This window comes from Ceratotherium simum, chromosome 1 (assembly GCF_057802395.1).
Source record: "Ceratotherium simum simum isolate JZ-2026a chromosome 1, ASM5780239v1, whole genome shotgun sequence".
Lineage (NCBI taxonomy): Eukaryota > Metazoa > Chordata > Mammalia > Perissodactyla > Rhinocerotidae > Ceratotherium > Ceratotherium simum.
Window position 1 is genome coordinate 108718907 of NC_141900.1, and position 21711 is coordinate 108740617.

Sequence of the window (21711 nt, forward strand, 5' to 3'; positions counted from 1 at the left end):
GATAAACCTCTTGCCAGGCTAACCAAGAAAAGAAGAGAAAAGAAAGCTTGAGTAGCTACATTAATTTCAGACAGAGCTGACCTCAGAACAAGGAAAATTATCAGGGATAAAGAGAGGCATTAAATAATGATAAAGAGGTCAATTCTACAAATACAAATTACTAATCTGAAATGAAAATGGGATTATCAATGGATCACTACTGACCCACAAAAAATAGTAAGGGAATATTATAAACAACTCTATGCTCACAAATTTGATAACTTAGATAAGATAGACCAATTTCTTGAAAGATACAATCTATAAAACTCATAAAAAGAGAAACAGATCATCTGAATAGGCCTACAATTTAAGATATTGCATCAACAATTAATAACCTGCCAAAAAAATAAAGTACCAGGCCCAGAGTATTTCCTTGGTGAATTCTATCAAACATTTAAGGAAGAAATGATATCAATTCTCTACAGTCTCTTTCAGAAAATAGAAGCTGAAATTTCCAAACTCATTCTATAAGGTCAGCATTACCCTAATACCAAAACCAGGTAAAGATATTACAAGAAAAGAAGACTACAAATCAATATCCCTCATAAAAATAGATCTCCATTCCTCAAAAAAATATTAGCAAATAGAATCCAACAATGTATAAAAGAATTATATACCATGACCAAGTGGGATTTATCTCAGGTGTGCAAGGCCTATTCAATATTCAAAATCAATTAATATCATCCATCATACTAACAGATTAAAGAAGAAAAATCATCTGATCATATCAATAGATGCAGAAAAAGCTTTAGGGAAAATTCAACACATTCTTGATAAAAACTCTCAGCAAACTAGAAATAGAGGGGAACTCCCTCAACTTGATAGAGAACACTACAAAAAACCTACTGCTGACATCATCCTTAATGGTGAAAAACTAGATGCTTTCCCCCTTGATGGGGACCAAGGCAAGAATGTCCTCACTCACCACACCTATTCACCATCATACTGGAAGTCCTGGATAATGCAATAAGACAAGAAAAGGAAATAAAAGTATACAGGTTGGGAAGGAAGAAATAAAACTACCTTCGTTCACAGATGATATGATTGTCTATACAGAAAATCCTAAGAATTGGCAAAAAAAAAAAAAGTCCTGGAACTAATAAGCAATTATGGCAAGGTTGCAGGATATAAAGTTAAATACAAAAGTCAATCACTTTCCTATACACCAGCAATGAACAAGTGGAATTTGAAATTAAAAACAGAGTGCCATTTACATTAGCTCCAAAAAAATGAAATGCTTAGGTAGAGATCTAATAAAATATGTATAAGATCTATATAAGAAAAACTACAAAACTCTGATGAAAGAAATCAAAGATCTAAATAAATGGACCATAGATACGAAGACTCAATATGTTTAAGATGTTGCTTCTTCTCAACTTGATCTATAGATTCAACACAATCAAAATCCCAGTAAGTTACTTTGTAGATATGAACAAATTGATTCTATAGTTTATTTGAAAAGGCAAAAGACCCAGAATAGCCAACACAATACTGAAGAAGGAAAACAAAGTTCAAGGACTACACCTCCCAACATCAAGACTTACTATAAAGCCTCAGTAATCAAGACAACGTGGCATTGGTGAAAGAACAGACAGATCGGGGCGGCCCGGTGGCGCAGCAGTTAAGTGCGCGTGCTCTGCTGTGGCGGCCCGGGGTTCACAGGTTCGGATCCCAGGCGCACACTGATGCACTGCTTGTCAAGCCATGCTGTGGGCGGCATCCCATATAAAGTAGAGGAAGATGGGCACGGATGTTAGCCTAGGGCCAGTCTTCCTCAGCAAAAAGAGGAGGATTGGCAGATGTTAGCACAGGGCTAATCTTCGTCACCAAAAAAAAAAAAAAAGAATAGACAGATCAATGGAACAGAATAGAGAGCCCAAAAACAGTCCCCCACAAATACAGTCAACTGATCTTTGACAAAGAGCAAAGGCAATTGAGAAAGGACAGTCTCTTCAACAACTGGTGCTGAAACTACAGGACATTCACATGCAAAAAAAAAAAGAATCTAGACTCAGACCTTACACCTTTCACAAAAATTGACTCCAAATGGACCATACATCTAAATGTGAAATGCAAAACTATAAAACTTCTAGAAGATAACATATGAGAAAATCTAGGTGACCTTGGCTTTGGGCAATGACTTTAATTACAACAGCAAAAGCACAATCCATGAAAGAAAAAATTGATAACATGGTTCATTAAAATTTAAAACTCTGCTCTGCTAAAGACACTGTTAAGAGAATGAAAAGAAAAGCCACAGACTGGGAGGGAATCTTCACAAAACACATATCTAATAATGGACTTGTATCCAAAATATACAAAGAATTCTCACCACTCAACAAAAAGAAAACAACTTATTTTTTAAAAAGGGCAAAAGATATGAAGTGACACCTCACCAAAGTAAATATACAGATAGCAAATAGGCGTATGAAAAGATGTTCAACGTCATGTGTCATTCGGGAATTGCACATTAAAACACAAGTGAGATACTACTACACACTTATTAGAATGGCTAAAACCCAAATAACTTGCAATATCAAGTGTGAATGAAGAAGTGGAGCCACAGGACCTCTCATCTATTGCTGGAGGGGATTCAAACAGTGCACCGGAAGGCCGTCTGGCAGTTTCTTACAGAGCTGAACATAGCCTTCATATAATCCAGCAATCATGCTCCTTGGTATTTATCTGAATGAGTTCAAAACTTATGTCTACAGAAAAATTTGCCCACAAATGTTTACAGCAGCTTTACTCATAATTGCTAAAACCTGGAAGCAACCAAGATGTCCTTCAGTAGGTGAATTGGTAAACAAACTGTGGTACATCCAGACAATAGAATATTGTTCAGTGATAAAAACAAATGAGCCACCTTCCTTGACATTGGTCTTGGCAATGATTTTTTGGCTCTGACTCCAAAAGCAAAGGAAACAAAAGCAAAAATAAACAAGTGAGACTACATCGAACTAAAAAGCTTCTGCACAGCCAAGGAAATCATCAAGAAAATGAAAAGGCAACCTACTGAATGGGAGAAAATATTTGCAAATCATATATCCGATAAGGGGTTAATATCCAAAATATATAAAGAACTCAGATAACTCAATAGCAAAAAAACCAAACAATCCAATTAAAAAATGAGCAGAGGACCTGAATAAACATTTTTCCAAAAAAGACATAGAGATGGCCAACAGGCACATGAAAAGATGCTCAACATCACTAATCATCAGGGAAATACAAGTCAAAACCACAATGAGATATCATCTCATACCTGTTAGAATAGCTATCATCAAAAAGACAAGAAATAACAAGTGTTAGCGAGGAGGTGGAGGAAAGGGAACCCTTGTGCATTGCTGGTGCGAATGTAAATTGGTGCAGCCACTACAGAAAACAGTATGGAGATTCCTCAAAAAATTAAAAATATAACTACCATACAAACAGCAACCCCACTTTTCCATATTTATCTGAAAAAAAATGAAAACATTAATTCTAAAAGATATATGTACTCCTATGTTCATTGAATCACTATTTACAGTAGGCAAGATATGGAAGCAACCTAAGTGTTTATTGATAGATGAATGGATAAAGATGTGGTATATATACGCAATGGAATATTATTTAGCCGTTAAAAAGAATGGAATCTTGCCACTGTGACAACAAGGATGGACCTTGAGGGCATTATGCTAAGTGAAATAAGTCAAACAGAGAAAGACAAATACCATATGATTTCACTTCTATGTGGAATCTAAAAACAAACAAACAAATCAAAACAAAACAAACAAAAAAGCCAAATTCATAGATACAGAGAACAGATTAGTGGTTGCGGGGCTGGAGGGAGTACTGGGTGAAGGGGGTCGAAAGGAAAAACTTCAAGTTATAAGATAAATAAGTCATGGGAATGTGATGGGAATGTGATGTACAGCAGTGTGACTGTAGTTAATAACACTGTATTGTATATTTGAAAGTTGCTAAGAGAGTAAATCTTAAAAGATTTAAGATTTTTTAATCACTCGAAAAAAAAATTTTGTAACTATGCATGGTGATGGATGGTAACTAGACTTATTGTGATGATCATTTTGCAGTGTATACAAATATCAAAACATTATGTTGTACACCTGAAACTAATATAATGTTATATGTCATTTATAGCTCAATTAAAAAAAGAAAGAAAGAGAGAAAGAAGTGAGCTATCAAGCCATGAAAAGCCACAGAAGTTTAAATGCATATTACTAAGTGAAAGAAGCCAATCTCAAAAGTGTACATACTGTATGATTCCAACTCTATGACATTCTGGAAAAGGCAAAACTATAGAGACAGTAAAAAGATCAGTGGTTGCCAGGCGCTCTAAGGGGAGGGCGGGGGAGATTTTTAGAGCAGTGCAACCATCTGAATGATACTGTAATGGTGGACATGTGACATTATGCATTTGTCAAAACCTTTAGAAGTATACAAAACAAGGAGTGAATCTAATGGTGGACATGTGACATTATGCATTTGTCAAAACCTTTAGAAGTATACAAAACAAGGAGTGAATCTCATGTGAACTATATACACTTTAGTTACCAAAAATGTATCAACCTTGGTTCATCAATTCTAACAAATACAGCATACAAATGCAAGATGTTAATAATAGGGGGAACTGCATATGGGAACTCTCTGTACTATCTGCTTAATTTATCTGTACATTGTACTAAATAAATAAAATCTATTAATTAAAAAAACTTGTCTGGATGCAATCAGGAAACAGCCTCCACTGCATTGAACATATCAGAGCACCAACTAATTCAATTTTCAGAGAAATTGTGCTTTAGCTGCAGTGGTTAGAAACCAGCACACATGTAATTCCCAGGTTATTTTAGAGGTTATACTAGTAACCTGGCATTTGTGATGCTTTTACACACCTCCCAACACTTTTGATTAGGGCAGAAAAATCACAAATGTCTGAATAGTGTCCACATTACCCAATCAAACTTTGATACGATGAATATGCATAATTGCCCTTGGCAAGATTTTTAAAGTGTCTGGTACATGGGGATAACAGCGTAGTTAGCACGAATATCTTTATCATGTCCATTATTAGATCACAGTAGGACAATGTTCTTCACCAAAGTGATAAATTGTTTCTAAATATATTGGATTCAACAACAAAGAATGAATTTTCTCCATTTTATATTCAGCAAACAAGTTTTTAAAGGGGCTCTTTTGTTATGTCCACGACTGTAAATTATAGGCAAAGAACTATAATAGGATGATCCCTCCTCCCTTTCTCCAGTGCAGGCTGTGTTTTCATTAGTGTTACTCTACCGCTGTTTTAACTTGAACAGGAATGATGTCATCATCATGCCTCTTGTCACAGATATTATATATATATATGTATATACACACACACGCATTTCGCCAGCAGAGTTGAAACTAGTCCTAAGCTCTTTTTCATTTCTTTACTAAAAACGAAATAAAACTAGTAGAATTTCTAGAAAAGAAAATACTTTAGGGGCTGGCCCCGTGGCTTAGCAGTTAAGTGCGTGCACTCTGCTACTGGCGGCCCAGGTTCGGATCCCGGACATGCACCAACGCATCGCTTGTCCGGCCATGCTGAGGCGGTATCCTACATACAGCAACTAGAAGGATGTGCAACTATGACATACAACTATCTACTGGGGCTTTGGGGAGAAAAAGGGAAAAAAAGGAGGAGGATTGCCAACGGATATTAGCTCAGGGCTGATCTTCCTCACAAAAAAAAAGAAAATACTTTAGAAAGTCTCACTGGTATCTCTGAGTCTGGACAGCGACTGCTGCTGCGGAACCAGGAGGGACCACACATCTCCTGAGGAGTGCTGGACCTCACATATGGCACAGGAAGGACTTTGAGTTATCGGAAAAAAGAAGGACTCGGGTGGACGTAAATTTAGGAATGGAAACGGTAATAAATCTAGACACCTTGGTGGGAAGTTAAAGGCAATACTAAAGATTCAGAAAAATAAATGGAAGGAAAGGTGTTTTGGCTCACAGTTAAAATTGAGAGCTAAAGTAAAGAAGAAGATGGACTCTACACCACTGATTTCTGCTTCTTAGGTTTATTTTCAGTGTCAGGGACTGTGTTTAGAGAGGCAGGAGTAGAATGTGCATTGAGTAGGATCAAGAATATTCTGCAGATAACAAGGGAGAAACGTGAGAGCATTAAGATATTAAACATGTGAGGAGGCGGATGAGGAACCAAGAAGAACCATCCTGATCCTGCCTAGGCGTCCATCAGCACAGTGCTTGGAGGCTACGCAGGTGGGAAAACCCACACCCCGTGGGCGGGCTGTGTTAAGGACCCATACATTCTCAGCCCTTGTCTCTAGTGTAATCGTGGGAAAACCTCATCTTCAACCAGGAGACAAACTCCAACTGCCAATTCTAGTATTTGGACACCTTCCCTGCATTGTTCCTACACAAGCAAGACAGAGGATAAGAGTCTCCCTTCATCTACATGTTTCCCACTCAACGAGCTAGCCCCTCCCATCTTTGGCTGCCTCTCCTTTGAGATGTGCAGGTATCATCTCCTTTCTTGTCACAGTGTTTACACATGTATCTCTTAAATATAGTGCCACACACGACAGCTTATTGCATAAGCATAGCGGAGAACAGAAGCATAGCTTGTTCATTCTAAGCACATCCATGTCCTTCTCCGTGCAACTAAGCAGAGCAAACCAAACACATCTTATCATCTACATGTACCTCTAATTTTCTCTTCAGTCTTCTTCAGTCCTTTCTCTTCAGACCATTCCCAGAACATCCACTTCATGTTTTTGAAATCCTAAAATAAATTAATCATGTGTGACACAAAAGGCAGGAAACAGTACCGTGGAGAACGTACTCAACAAGGGTTTTCAGGAGATGCAAACGTGCTCTGCATGTGTGCAATGTCTTAGGCCCATCGTTAAACCAACAAAAAAGCTAAAGGCATAATGTTAAAATATAAATTTTATATATATTTTATATATATATATTTTTTTTTATATATTTATAAAAATAAAGCACAGTTTTGGGAGGAAGACAGGTGAGTTACCCATGTTACTGAACCCTGTCCAAGATGCTGCATGCTGATCACGTCACTTAGTCCAAGGAGGGAATACATTCTTTTTTTTTTTGAGGAAGATTTGCCCTGAGCTAATATCTGTTGCCAATCTTCCTCTTTTTTCTTTTTTCTCGCCAAAGCCCCAGTACATAGTTGTATATCCTAGTTGTAGGTAGTTCTAGTTCCTCTGTGTGGGCCGCCACCTCAGCATGGCCACCCGAGCAGAACCCGTGACCTTAACCACTGCACCACCAGGCCGGCCCCAGAACACATTGTCTTGAGGAGGGATGAGGAACATGCCCTTTATAGCATCTTCTTCAAGTATCAACCATGTCAGCTCTGCTTTCATCAAGAATTACAAAGTAAGAATTACAAAGTTAAATTTTCAAGCAAAAGCCTACAGAAAAATATTCTGTGTGGCTAACAATAAAGACCAATTTCTTTTGGGTAGAAAACACGCAGGTATCAAACTGTCATAAAATTTTAAACACTTGGATGGAGAGAGGGAATTTAAAAATGCGACTTTTTCATAGAACTTTATGAAGTTCAAGCAAAATACCTTAAAATGGATATAAAGAGCAGCAAGCACTGTACTAAGCAATTCCCATACAGGCGACGTTTCAATCTTCCCACAGCCCTAAGGTGGGAATAGCACACCTATCTATCACTGGAATTCTTCCTGTTAGAGGTAACAGACAACCAGATCCAAACTGGCTGCAGCATGTGGGGAATTGATTCACCACAGGAAACGGAAAGACCAGGAGTAGGGCTAGCTGCAGGGCTTAACTATGTCACCAGGCTTGGACCCTATCCAAATCTCTGCCATTTCCTGTATAATCCTCCTTCTAAGGTTCCTGGGATGGCCCCCAACAGCTTCAGGCTCTCATCTTGTGACGACAAGACAGCGGCACAGCCGCAGTTTCACGTCTTTTCTTGTCTCTACATTCAGTAGGGGAATTAAAGGAATTTTCCAGCAGCTCCCACAAGTAGACTGCATCCATTTGATTGGCCTCACTAGGTCATATGCCCATCCCAATTAAGTCTCTGTGGCCAGGGCACGGTGGTTTTCTGACATCCTTGAATCAACGATCAATTTCCAATCAACTTTGTTGGTAATTTCTTTAGACCTCACTTTCAGGGAAGTAAAAAAAACAAATGACTATTTGCATTTTGTATGTTTTCTTTGTACTTTCAGCTGAACTTTATTTCAATAAAACTCCAAACACAAGTTTAAATAACAAAATTGAGTCACTGTCATCAAAAAAAGTAATTTCGATTGATTTCTACTTCTGGCCATGATGGAGTGTTAAGGACCAGATTTAAGCTCTTACCTCAAACAACTAAAAAATCAGACAAAATATATGAAACAATGGTTTTCAGACTCTGGACAACAGGCAGTGCAGGACTGTGATCCTTAAGAGCCAGGAGAGTTCTGGGGCCACAACCAAAACAGGGGACAACAGTCTGTTTTGAGAACACAGAGTTAAGAATTCTAGGGTCTCGACAGAATATCAGAGAGGAAAGACCCTCAGATAAAGAGAGCTCCAGAGACCTGGAGAGGGCTCTTCTCGGGTCTTTACCTGAGATCTGCTGGGCGCACGCACCTGAGGACACCACCCACAGCTGAGAACGAACCACTGACGGCGGAACCAGCTCAGAGCTCACACAGGCTGGCAACAGTCCGACAGCCAGTGTGGAGGCGGCTCCTGACCGTGGGCACCCGGTAAAGCACTCCCAGCGTCTCAGGTAATGGGAACAAAGTAGCCTGGGCTAAAGGCAACAAACTGTTTCCAGGTGACTTACCTGTGTCACACACAAAGCCTGAAACCACGGAAAGGAACACAAAAAAGCCAGCACCCAGCATGTCTGGCATCCATCAAAGACGAGCAGGCACACAAAGCAGCAGGAAAAAACAACCCATAATGAGAAGAAAAAGAAATCAGTGAACACAGACACCGAAATTACACAGACCACACTATTAATGGACAGGCCTATAGAGACGGCTGGAATAATTCTCCTCCACGTCTTCCGGGAGCTGGAGAACACCAGCACTGCACCACGAGACGTACGGAAGAGGTAAAGAGACCCCCTCCACTTCTGGGGACGAAAAGCACTCCAGGGGACACTAAATACTGCAAAAGAAAAGGTTAGCAAACTTGAAGGCGTAGCAATAGAAATTATCCGAGATGAGAGGAAACGCAAACTTAAAGATGCACAGAGCATCAGTGAGCTCTGACACCTATCTGTCTAGCGAGAAGTCCGACATAAACGTAAGTGCAGTGGAGAGGAGGGTTGGGGTGGGAGGCAGAAAAGATATTTGAATGAGTATGGCTGAAATTCTGTCGAATGTGCTGAAAACCAGAGGTCTAAAAAGCTCAGTGAACGCCAAGCATAACGTTCCAGAAGAAACCCCTGGGGCTCTGACCAGCACACCGCTTAAAACAGCGCGGCGGAGCCTGGTGCGGACGCGCATGCTCGGTGCTGCCAGCCGCGCCACGACCCCTAACACAGAGCATGCGCGGTGCCGCAGGGCGCAGGGCCAGCGAGCATGCGCAGTGTGAGAGTGCCGCAGAGGCGACACAGTACAGAGACCTCTGTACTGTGAGCGGGGCCTGGCCGGCGAGCATGCGCGGTGTGGCAGAGCCGCGGCTGGCGCCCGCAAGGTCGCGCAGAGCGCCGGGCGGGGCTGGGCCGTTGAGTATGCGTGCGGTGGCGTGACCGGCGCGGCGGCGGTTGCTAGGCAACGGCGAGCGGCCCGGAAGCCGGGCGCAACGGCAGCGGTGAGTGAGCCAAAAGTGGTGGTGGCCGGTACCTCCCGAGCAGGGGGAGGGGGGACCGTCCCACGGAGCAGGAGGAGGGAGGGAGGAGGGGCGGGGAGGGAGGGGGAGGGGGGGCACTGCGGATCGCCCATGGTGACCACAGCGAGTGGGGAGGGGGGCCTCTACTGTGAAGTCCGGAGGGGTCCTCCAGTGCCCCCCCCAGCCCCCCGCCCAGCCTACTTAATTCGTGACTGTTTCTTGGGAGGGCCTAAAAAACGCTAACTGTCTGAAATGGGTAATTTCTAAAACCTAACACTAGCCATTACTAAAAGGGGAGCCAAGTCCAAAGTTGAAAGTTTTTACAGAGAATTTTAAGGATGTAATTTCACATCTGTTTGTGTGCTTCTGGCCATTCTAAGTGGAATCTCATCAAAAATGTACGAACAAGGAATTCATGTTATGAGAGATAAGAAGAAGACACTGTGTGGAGATGTATTTTAAAAATTGTATGTATCGTGGGTTTTTAATTAGTATTTCATTAATTAGCTTAAGGTCACTTAGACAAATTGGTAACTAATTACTTTGGCACCAAAATGGTATTTTTTGTTACCAAACTTTACCTCTTTTAACTAGTTGTTAATGGAATTTACAAAGAAAGTGCATTCCTATTAATTTTAGTTCTTAGTACTGGACAAGGATTTTCTAACTTTATCATTGCCACAGACTAATGATATAATCTTGAAGGAGTCACTAATCTCCCCATATATTTTCTGGTTCATAAAGTAGAGTTGGACTAAATATTTGGAAAGAGTTTCCAACTCTGAAATAATGATACTATAGGACATAGAAGGGGCTGTTTTTAAAAGCTCTTATCTTGACATTGTGAAAATGAATACATAGAACCTCATTAAAATGGAGTTGGGAGGCGGGAATGGGGAGCTCTCATGCCCTGTGTCCCTGGGGAGCCCAGCAAGGGGAAGAAAGACTTCCTCTTCTTGACCAAGAGCTCAGCCAAAGAGAGCTGGTCACCCCTCAGCCAATGAAAAGCCACTACACGTCAACTCACTTCTTCCGGTGGACTCTGTGTATGGCAGCCTCCCAACTTCCTCCTCCCCTCTATGAAAGCGTTTCCCCTCCCCTCTCGCTCACGCTGTAGTGGCTGCCATGATTGCAGACCCCAAACTGCAATCCTTTTTGATCCCAAATAAACCCATTTTGCTGGAGAAATAAGTGGCTGTCTTTTGGTTTAAGGTCAACTCTATTAATCACGGTGGCCTGGGGTGTAGATACCTGAGATAAAATCGTAGACCGGCTAGCCAGCTATGATTATCAAACAATTTTTAGTCCGATGTAAGCTGTGTTCTGCCGGGTTATGGGCATTTGGAAAGTAGACGATTCTGCTAGTGATCTTCCAGCATTTTAAATACCTTCCACCATTCTCCAACGTAGGGTATTGTGAGGAAATATTGGATGGAAACTTCTTTCATGTGTCTCTTGAGGACAGAATTGAAAGGGAGCAGGAAAGGTTGCAGTAAAAACTACCATCTAGCTTCTAAAGGATCTTAGCAGCTCCTAAGGCCTGGAGGGCTCAGCGATTTGTTCCCACTGCCCTTCCTTTTCTGGCTTTTCACTCACTCCTTAGTAAGTTTATCCTGCTGGGCTAATTTTTTGTGTGTGTGTGAGGAAGGTCAGCCCTGAGCTAACCTCCATGCTCATCCTCCTCTTTTTGCTGAGGAAAACCCACCCTGAGCTAACATCTATTGCCAATCCTCCTCCTTTTTCTCCCCATAGCCCCAGTAGATAGTTGTATGTCATAGTTGCACATCCTTCTAGTTGCTGTATGTGGGACGCCACCTCAGCATGGCCCCACAAGTGGTGTGTCGGTGTGTGCCCGGGATCCGAACCCGGGCCGCCAGTGGCGGAGCGCGCGCACCCCATGCTGGGCTAATTTAATGCAAGTGTTGATCTCTAGAACTATATTTTGGATTAATTTCTTTCTAGTCTTAAAATTAGGCCCTCAATACTATTTCCCAGATTACTTCAATAACTTACTTTTTCTCTCCATTTCAGTATATTTTGGACTCTTCATAAAATATATCCTTGTCTAAAAACTAGAAGGGCCAATTCCAGATTCTTCCACCAGCTTCAAAGGGAAGTGGAGCAAGAATAACCATTTACAGGGTGTCTTCTGTGTGAAAGGATTGGTTTTAGATACTTGACAAAGGTGGTCTCGTGTAATCCTGACGGTACCCCTGCAGGTATGCGTTGTGACACCTGTGTTAGGGTGAGGACGCTGAGTCTCAGATCTGTGAAGTGTCTTGCCCAGCAGACAGCGTGAGCATGACTGGGCCCCGGGCTTGTCTGCTCCCCGTGTTCTCTGCAGCCTCGTTCTGGACAGGTGGGCGTCAGCCAGACCCCCCTTCCCCTCCAGCTTCTTCCTGGCTCCCTCTCTCCCCCAAATAGCACACGTGCTGCTCGGAGTTCCTGGTTCAGTGACTTTGCTGTTCTCTTAGCTGTAGAGGGGCTTGTTCGTTTCCCTCGATCCGTCCTGCAAACCCCAGTGTAAGTATTACCTGTTTAGGAGGCATTTCACTTACGATTCTCTGGTCTTTTTAGTGGGAATTTTTGTTGTACTTACGTGCGTCGTTATGTTTAGCAGTAGATTGTTCTCATTCCTATTAATATGTTCCCTCCAGCTGGCTGGTGAACTGTTTGAGGACAGGGCTGAATCAGGGTGTGACTGGCTTCAGTTCCTCCGGAATCAGGGTGCCTGGTATACTGCGGGGCTCCGGTCGGCCTTCCCACACTTCACTGTCGGTTACACTCTCCCGACATATCTTCTCATAGACCTCTTCAGAGATCTGTATGTACACTCTAACTGTGACTGTCTGTTGACTGTGTTTTGACAGTAGAAGAAGTAAAGGAACGTGGTGTCATATGCTGATATAATCTGATGTAGCCAAGCAACAACTCCTCCTGATTCAGCATGTTAAAATATAAGGTACACAATCCTTTTGTAAAACATACACATTGTTTTACTCATGCATATATTTAATTCATCTATTTGAGAGTATAAAAAAATAGTTTGTAAACCTTGCTACGCTGTAGTACCTACTGCAAGCATCTCTTAGCTGCACGGCAATTTAATTCTGTGTAAGTGTTCCAAAAAAAAGCATATACTTAAATGCAAGATTCTCTTTAGTATAATAGAAGCAAGATTTGCCTGGAGTCTAATTTAATTATAGTGAAACAGAATGTGTTCAGGCATGCACGGCTTTTATAGGTCATAATGAATTTATTCATATTATGATTAAGGCCTCACTAATTGAATGAAAAGATATTCCTGTGTCATCAGCGTCAGTGAAGAGATGGGCTTTGCTCCGGCTTGGGGAACAGCGGGGCAGGCACTCTCTGCACTGTGGGGTGTGGTCTGTATGTAGTCAGGCCGAGTAGTCAAGCCCAGGTTTCCTTCGGAATGATACCTTACATAATGTTCTGTCTCTAGGGCTTTTTTCTACTTCTCAGGGTCGTTCCTCTAAACAGGAGAACTTAGCAGTCACTGCTGTTGCTTTACAAGATCACATTCTGCATGATCTTCAGCTGCGAAATCTTTCACTAGTAGATCATTCCAAGACAAAGGTGCAGAAGAAAGAGCACAAATCCAAATCTCTGAAAAGAAGTGCGAAAGCAATAGTAGATACTGGGCTTGGAAAGACTACACAAGGCCCTGAAGTGCAGGACCCAGAAGAAGAATATGTTCTTGATCCAAAACCGCCACCGTTAACTTTAGGTAAGCTAATCTCGCCATTCTGAGTTTGGTTTGTTAGAGCTAGTGAACCTAGTGGAGATTAATAGTATAATTTTTTCTGGTGTGGGAATAATTTATTTTAATTTACAATCTTACAGAAAGATGTATGTGTAGTGAAGTTTAAAAATGATGGTGGGGGCAATTTGAGCAAGAAAATAAAGATAGTAATGATAGTAGAATAAGTAAAAATGGAATTAAATATCCATTAATCCACACTGATAGAATAAATACTTGAATAAATAAATAATGGAAAAGAAAAGGCTCTTTCTTATAGTAGAATGGCAACTAATAAATATGGTAGACAGGGGCTAGAAATAGGAAATCACCACTGGCAAACCCCACAGTCATGGCAGCCGTCAGTGGGTGCTGGGCCAGTGGCGGTCATGCTGAGACATAGATGTGGGCGTGGTCCCACGGCATCGCCCAGATACGAACTCACTGCAGAGGGGAACTGTGGCTTTACGGTGGCAGCCCCGGCAAATGTCCCCTTTACCGAGTGACCAAAGTTACCATCCCTGCCAGTGACACACGCCGATGTCACATGCCTCCCGAGCCCGTGCCCCAAGAAAGGTGCAGCACCCCTTCCCTGATATTCTTGCCAACAATGCATATCTGAGTTTACTCGTGAGGAAACCTCAGACAAACCCAAACTGAAGGACGTTCTACACAAGTCCTGGCCAGTAGTCTTCAAGAAAAGGGTCAAGTCAAGAGAAGCAGATGAAGACTGAGGAACTGTCCCAGATTCTAGGAGACAAAGGCGACGTGAGAATGGAGTGCAGTGTGTGCAGCGTGTGATCTGCGTCAGAGAAAAGGACACCCGTGAGACAAGAAGGAAATCCCGTGAGGAATGTGGATTAACTGACAGTGTTGGATCCACATGAGATCACCGTACCATGGTTATGTAAAATGTTAGCATTTGAGGAAGCAGCGTGTGTCACTGGCACGTGAGGATTCTTTATCTGGTTTCACAATCTTTTCAAGTCTGCAATTATGTTAAACTGAAAAGTTAGAAATAGAAAAGATTTTTAAATGATGCTGGACGTGGAAAATAGGTTTGGCTGTGTCCTGGAGCAAGTGTGGTGGACGGAGGAGGCACTGGAAGGCCCGTGGGCTGGAGCCACGCCGTGCCACAGCGATGCCCACGCGAGACCTTATCATTTTCCTCTGAACTGCTGACAGTGCTGGTTGTAGTTTAGAAAATGGCATAGCTCAAGACCACATAGAGGCTGGGAATAGTGTGATACAGTAATTTAGTGACTGTCTTCCATTGTGCATGTACAGTTTATGAAGGTGATCAAATAGCTTCATCATAGTCAACTGGCAGGAAAGATTTAAATTAGACATCAGGAAGAACTTCCCATTTTGGAAAATGAGGTTATAAAGGAGAGGAAATGAGTCCTTCTTTTGGGAGCTCTTTATGAAAAAAATTATTTAAATTTTTACACGTAGTATTTGTTACTAATGAGGGTGAACCATATGCTCTTTGTTATTATCTATATATAATATTGCACTCAGGTTTTCTGTCCTTTCTTGCTGACTTGCCGGAGGTCCTTGTGTAGTCTGCGTATTAATCTCTTGTTGATTTAGCCACTGAGAATGTCTTCCCCTCGTCTGTCACCATCTTTTAACTTTATGTGTTTTACGCTGAATAAAATCTTCATTCTAATTACTATTAAATCCGTCAGTTTTTCCTTTTGTAGTTTATGCTTTGGGAGATTTAAGAAATCCTACCCATTCTAAGATCACAGAGGTTTCCTCACATTTTCTTTATTTACCTTTAAAGTCTTGCCTTTCACATTGAGCTCTCATGACAGTTTATTTTGCATATGGTATTGGGGAAAATCTATTGGTATAAACGTTTGTTAGATTGTTCCCTCAGGTCATAATCCATTCTTTCTTCGATGACTTGTGGCCACACCTTTTGCAAATGCCAGGTTTTCCATGTTTATATGAGAGAGAGAGATACAGAGACTGTATATGTGATTTTGGGGGTGTTTGTTTCTATGTCCATATCTCACCGTTTTAATGTAGTTTTATAATGTCTTAATAACTGGTAGGAAAAGATCCAAAATTCACCCCAAAAAAATTTCCTGTGGAAGGGTCTTCTCTCAATACATTAAAATACAGTAGATGATCTTTTGGTTTTATCTTTGTGGAGACAGTCCTTCTAGAACCTCCATCATTCTCCCTTCTGGACCAGTTGCTCTGTATAGGGCTGGTGCAGAGCTATCAACCCGGGATCTATTCTCAGCATCGTCCGTCCTGTGGATTGATTGCCTTTGGCTCTTTCTGTGTTAGATCCTCTTTCCCTGATCACACGGCCTCTTCTTTCTTGGTTTACTCCTCATTGTGGTGAAGTTGCTCCTCTAGTAGCTTCCTGAGAAAGAGTGCATAAGAGACCAAGGTACAAGCTTACAGACATAAAGATATTTTATTCTGCCCTCACATTTGATTGATAGCTAATAAGGAATTTCAATATGGGCATCTTTCTCTTCTCAGAATTTTGACAGAGTTGCCTTCTAGTGTCTGTTGCTGTGGATAAGTCTGGTGCAGTTCTGAGTCCTGGTCCCTTTTGAGACCTGTTTTCCTCTCTCTCTGAGAGATTTTCGGATCTGCTTTTCCTCTAAGTTCTGAAGTTTCACGTGACGGCACTTAGTGTGCGTCCTTTGCTCTGGGCCTTGCTGAGCCCTGTCAAACTAGACACTCATGTCCTCTGCTAGGAAATGTTTTGGACTATTTTCTTTAAAATTTTTACTCTCCATTTTCTCTGTGTTCTTTCAGATGTCAGACCTCCTAGACTGATCCTTTAATATTCTTATTTTCTATCTCCTGTTTTCTTTTATTTTCCTACTTTCTGTGAGATTATCTTAACTTCCTCTTCTAGTCTTTCAGTTGAATTCCACATTTCTACTATAAGAATTCCAATCTTCAAGATCTGTTTTTTTTACTCTGAGTGTTCCTGTTACAGCTTCCTGTTCTTTCGTAGATATAACACTTCTGTCTCTGAAGATGGCCTTGCAGATTGACGCTTTATCCCTTCACCCTCCTCTGGGGCTCGCGTCACCACCAGTGTTCTGCCTGGGCCTCTGGCAGAGTGAGTGTCCCCCTGGAGTATAAGCTCCATGCCTGATCCAGAGGAGACGTGGTGGGTACTCGCCTACTGCTGAATTAAGGAACTGATCCTGACAGGAGTTATACATCTAGAGTGTTGTAGAAGGGAAAAACGTGATTGACATCCATGTTGTGAAGGTAACTAGGGGCAGAAACAAGCTGCTGGGAGAAGGCCCTGCTGCAGGCTGAGAGAGAACGCGGGTGAGAAATGAGGAGGACCTTCGGCCAACACATGTGAAAACACAGTGTTCTTCGGCTTTTCTTCTGTAAAATCGGGTATCAGTCCTGCCTGCTTGTAGAAGTATTGTGAAAATGAAATAAGATATGGGAAATTCTTTGTAAATAAAAACATAAAACATATGTAAGGTATCATTGACTTCTGTGCGCCCGTAGAAAAGTGGCATCCTGTGTGTGGTAGAATCAAGTACAGTCACGCATCGCCTGATGATGGGGACACATTCTGAGAACTGCGTCAGGCAGTCTCGTCCTGTGCGAACATCCTAGAGTATACGTACACAAACCTGGATGGTACAGCCTACCACACACCCAGGCTACGTAGCCTTATCCCAGGGGGGCACCGTGGTACGTGCGGTCCGTCGTTGACTGAAACGTCGTCTTGCAGTACTTGGCTGTATGTGATATGAATGTTTTGCTTTAATATTCGTTTGCAAAATAATGTCATTAAGATTCTGTATGAGTGCCCATATTCTAAAATATATTTTAACTCATATTTTGTATTGTTTTAACTTTAGCACAGAAGTTGGGCCTGTTTGAACCTCCTCCTCTGCCACTATCATCAGATGAATGGGAAAAAGTGAAACAGAGATCTGTCCTGCAAGGGGACTCCGTGCAGCCCTGCCCCATCTGCAAGGAAGAGTTTGAGCTCCGCCCCCAGGTGGCTAGCCTGAGGTGACAGAGCAAGCATAGGGGCCTCTCTAGTGATAGGCTCGGAACTGGGCTGAAGATTCCCAGCTTCTTTCTCCAGTTTTTCCCTCCTACATGACCCTCAAATGCTTAATTTTCTTTTCCATTAATTAAAGTATGTTTGTGACAAAGAGCTAAACACCCTCATTAACCAGTTTTGTTTATTTACTGAATGATATTAATTCTGAAGTACAAATTTGTACAAAAGGAATGCTCCCCTTCCCCTGGACGTAAATAGCTGAAGAGCAAGTTGAGAACTGACGGGAGGAAGCATTTGTGTCCCAGGGCAGGAAGGGTGAACGCAAAAAGGAATTTTTAAGTTGTTTTGTGAATTGAAATCATAAAAGAAAAGAAAAACTATGCTTGACTATTTCCAAAGAATTTGTTGAAGAATCTTTAAGTAAAATCTTCTAATAGTCTATATTCATGAAACTACCGTAGTAAGATTGAAGATATTACAGATAATATACGATCAGTCTATGTCATAGGTTTTTTTCTGTTCACACTTTGCCTAATTAAACTGTCATCTCCTGGAAGTTAGGAACACTTCTATTCCTAGAAATTTTTTTTTTTTTTTGAGCTAATGGCCACCCTGCAATGATTTCTCATGTATGTGGCATTATGCGTCCTACAGAGCAGGCACGGGGAGGTTTGCTGGAAAACTACAGCTAATATAGTTGAAAGCAGGCTTAAAGTTCATAGCCTGAGAACCCAGGCTTTACTTACTGCCCTGGCACAAAAACTCTCAGACTTAATTTGTTTTAGTAAGTTTCATTGTTAGCGAGTTAGTTCACAGACATGAAACTTTTGCTCTTTACTAATTTGAATTCACAGTATCTGAACATACTTATGTTCCAGTTCTCTGTCAGACCTAATTTGGCATATGGGAAAGCTGGGTATTTTGTAAAGATTTTAGCCCTTAAACACAGAATTGTCAATTTAGTATTTTAGTGTAAGAAAAGAGTTAATAAAGCCACAAAGAGTCCTTCTGGCCCCAGCAGCCTCTCTCCTCATTATGCTATGAATACTTGGCCTGATTGTTGTATGAAGAATGAGAACTTGAAGTTGAATTATCCTGAGAGGAGGGATCAGGATGTATCATGCCCACCATTTCTTCCATTCTGTTTTTCATAAATTTCTCAGTAAGTTCTATATCTTTGTTTGGTTATAGATATAGACACTTGTGTTTATTTTGCATTTCCGGTTAGTGTGCTCATGTTTAGGTTTTTCCTTAGTTATAAGCAATAGTTGGCATTTTCCCAACATTTAATGATTTTATAGGTCTTCAGGTAATCTCATGTCTCTCTGAGGCATTATACCCATTAACAGATGAGGAAATAAACAGTTTGAGTGACCCACAGGAGGCCAACTCAGGAAGTGTGTTCAAGTCCAGCTGGAATCTAATCCTAACTTCTAGGACATTTTTAGTGTATTTACCACCACTTAATCATTTATTTTTATGTCAGGGAATGTTTGCTAATAATAAATATTTATGGACATTTAAAAGTATAATATTTTAAATATACAGAAGTATAATGTTATTCAATATAGATCATCAAGTACTAATGGTAAAACACTCTGAAAGATTATTCTGTAAAGAGTGAGTGAGTACACAAAACACTGCTATTAGATTAAATTGTGATCATTAAAGGGACCAATATTACTGAATTTTCCCAGCTGAGGCTTCTTGTTGGCAATAAGTTTCAAGGAAAGGTTTTAGAACTTTCTGAGTTCTATTCAACCCAATATTTCTTCCATTCTTCCCATTTAAGAAGAAAAGTGTAGATTGAACGAAGGCAGGGGGAATGGTCACTTTGAAAGCTGGAAAGTCTTCCTGAGATCAGGCAGCTGCTGGGCCTCTGAGGTGTCAGTCTTCCCCGGGGTTGAAGCCTGGCTCACCGGGTCAGATTCCTGGCCAGGAATGCTTCCCTTAGTCCCACCGTTTCAGGGAAAGAAGTGGCCTTTGTGTTCACAGCCCACGGTGCTGGCTGTCCTGGTCTCACCCCATGTCTCCTCCTCCCAGAAGAACCACTACCTTTTTCTTTATTCAGTCTAAGCATCTGTCTTTTGTCACAGCCCAGAATGTCACCATTTGGTGGGAAATTTGGGTCACAGAAAGGTGAAATTTTCTTCTGATCACACTTTCCCTACATTTAAAAAAGAAAAAGTGATTCATATGTCTAGGATTTATTGCTATTTAAATGAGTGTCCAAATTATATCTCAATAAAGCTGTGATTTAAAAAACGTTTCAGAGTGCAGTGTAGTTGAACCAAGCCCTAAACAGAGGCATCTGCTCACGCTTTCTCTGCACCCCCTCCCCGCCCCACAGTCTGCATTCTCTCAGGAGCTGCCCGGGAAGTGCAGTGCACCTATTTCCTCATTGTTTCCTTTCTAAGGGTACACTCATTTTAATGGCTGGTAGAAACTTCCTGTGATTGATGGTTTGGATTGTTAGCTTAGTTTCTCTTGTTGAGATTGTGTACCTGTGCTGTGCTAAACTTAAACACTAAATATTATAAATATCAAGGTCATTAATCTGCTTTTTTAATTTTTCAAAGAAACAACAGCTTACCTTTTAAGCATTCAGAATTTTTCTTTTAATTAATGCATTTACGCTGCTTCTCTTTTAAACTAATTTAAACTTGAAACATTTTCCTGTCTTCTCTGAACAGGTGCTGCTCTCATGTTCCCACGTGTTCCACAGGGTGAGTGGTCCTGCCCCCACGCTACCCCCCCACCCTACCCCCCACCTTACCCCCCACCCTACCCCCACCTTACCCCCACCCTACCCCCACCTTACCCCCACCCTACCCCCACCTTACCCCCACCCTACCCCCACCTTACCCCCACCCTACCCCCACCTTACCCCCACCTTACCCCCACCTTACCCCCCACCTTACCCCCACCCTACCCCCACCCTACCCCCACCTTACCCCCACCTTACCCCCACCTTACCCCCACCTTACCCCCACCCTACCCCCACCCTACCCCCACCTTACCCCCACCCTACCCCCCACCCCCGTCATGGTGCAGCCTGCTCCTACTCAGTTCAAGTCTCCTAAAAAGAGCCGCTTAACTTTATCCATAACCACCATTTACAGTTAGAATAGGACTTTAGCCTACAGTACAATTCATCCTGTTTTGAAAATGGTGAATGTTATGTGACAAAGGAACCACAGATGTTTGTGTAACCGCCTGTTGTTGGTAATGGACATCAAAGTGGGTGATAACTCCCTTCCTGTGATTTAGTGCATGGCAGCCCTACACATGGGTATCATCTACCTTTCCCTGAGTTGTTTCAGAAGGTTTTGATGTATCTGCATGTATATTCTTGTAAAATATCATTTTTGGAACAAGTTTCATGAGGAAGGTGTTAACATCTGATGAAACTTCTTTACTTCATAAACTAAATTGGACTAAGTCTCATAATTATGGGAGAAAAGAACACTATAATTACATTAGAAGTAAAAATGTCGTTTATAAGTAATTACTCGTAAATTTTTAAGTGAAATGTTTTTCTTCAGGCATGTCTTCAGGCTTTTGAAAAGTTCACCAATAAAAAAACCTGTCCTCTCTGTAGAAAGAACCAGTATCAAACCAGGGTGATTCACGATGGGGCCCGGCTCTTCAAAATAAAGTGTGCGACCAGGTGAGAGGAGTCCCTTCCCCCACGGCCCCGAGCCAGCGGGACACACACAACAGACGGCGGGGTTGACCTCTCGGTGGCCGCACGGCAGGGGCTTATCGTGAGTTCTGCAGTGCTCGTTAAATGCAGCCATCCTGAGGGAGTCACTTCAAACATCCGTGTTCTAGAATCCAAGCCTCCTGGAGGGGACACGTGGTTAGAAAGTGGTACCGAGAGCTGCGGAGGACGGTGCCTCCCACAGACGCCAGGCTGAGGAGGAGATTCTTTGAAGACAAGGTAGGCAGAGACCCTTCCTTCTCCATACAGTCTCTGTGTGCCCAGGGAGGCGAGCAGAGGCCATGAAGCTCAGAGGCTGACTTAGGTTTTAGGCTT

General features: G+C 41.9%; 1 protein-coding gene and 1 long non-coding RNA gene across 9 annotated transcripts in view; one reads left to right on the plus strand and one right to left on the minus strand.

Moving 5' to 3' along the window:
• The window catches only part of LOC147918345 (uncharacterized), a 30692-nt gene extending 21204 nt beyond the window's left edge, over nt 1-9488 (minus strand). The window contains exons 1-2 of the long non-coding RNA XR_015552722.1: nt 8894-9488; nt 6751-6829 (exon numbers count right to left, since the gene is read on the minus strand). This is a non-coding gene — a long non-coding RNA (uncharacterized LOC147918345). The remainder of the gene's footprint in view (nt 1-6750; nt 6830-8893) is intronic.
• A 267-nt stretch (nt 9489-9755) lies between these two features.
• Nucleotides 9756-21711, plus strand: part of RNF32 (ring finger protein 32) — a 43307-nt gene continuing 31351 nt past the window's right edge. Inside the window, exons 1-8 of one of the 8 annotated variants that reach the window (XM_087433706.1) lie at nt 10020-12411; nt 12546-12615; nt 12762-12850; nt 13375-13639; nt 17521-17663; nt 20366-20398; nt 21218-21342; nt 21507-21615. In XM_087433706.1, coding sequence (XP_087289832.1) covers nt 12836-12850; nt 13375-13639; nt 17521-17663; nt 20366-20398; nt 21218-21342; nt 21507-21615 — 690 coding nt within the window. In that variant the 5' untranslated portion in view covers nt 10020-12411; nt 12546-12615; nt 12762-12835. The other 7 variants (XM_087433693.1, XM_087433714.1, XM_087433700.1 and 4 more) reach the window with 7 other exon arrangements.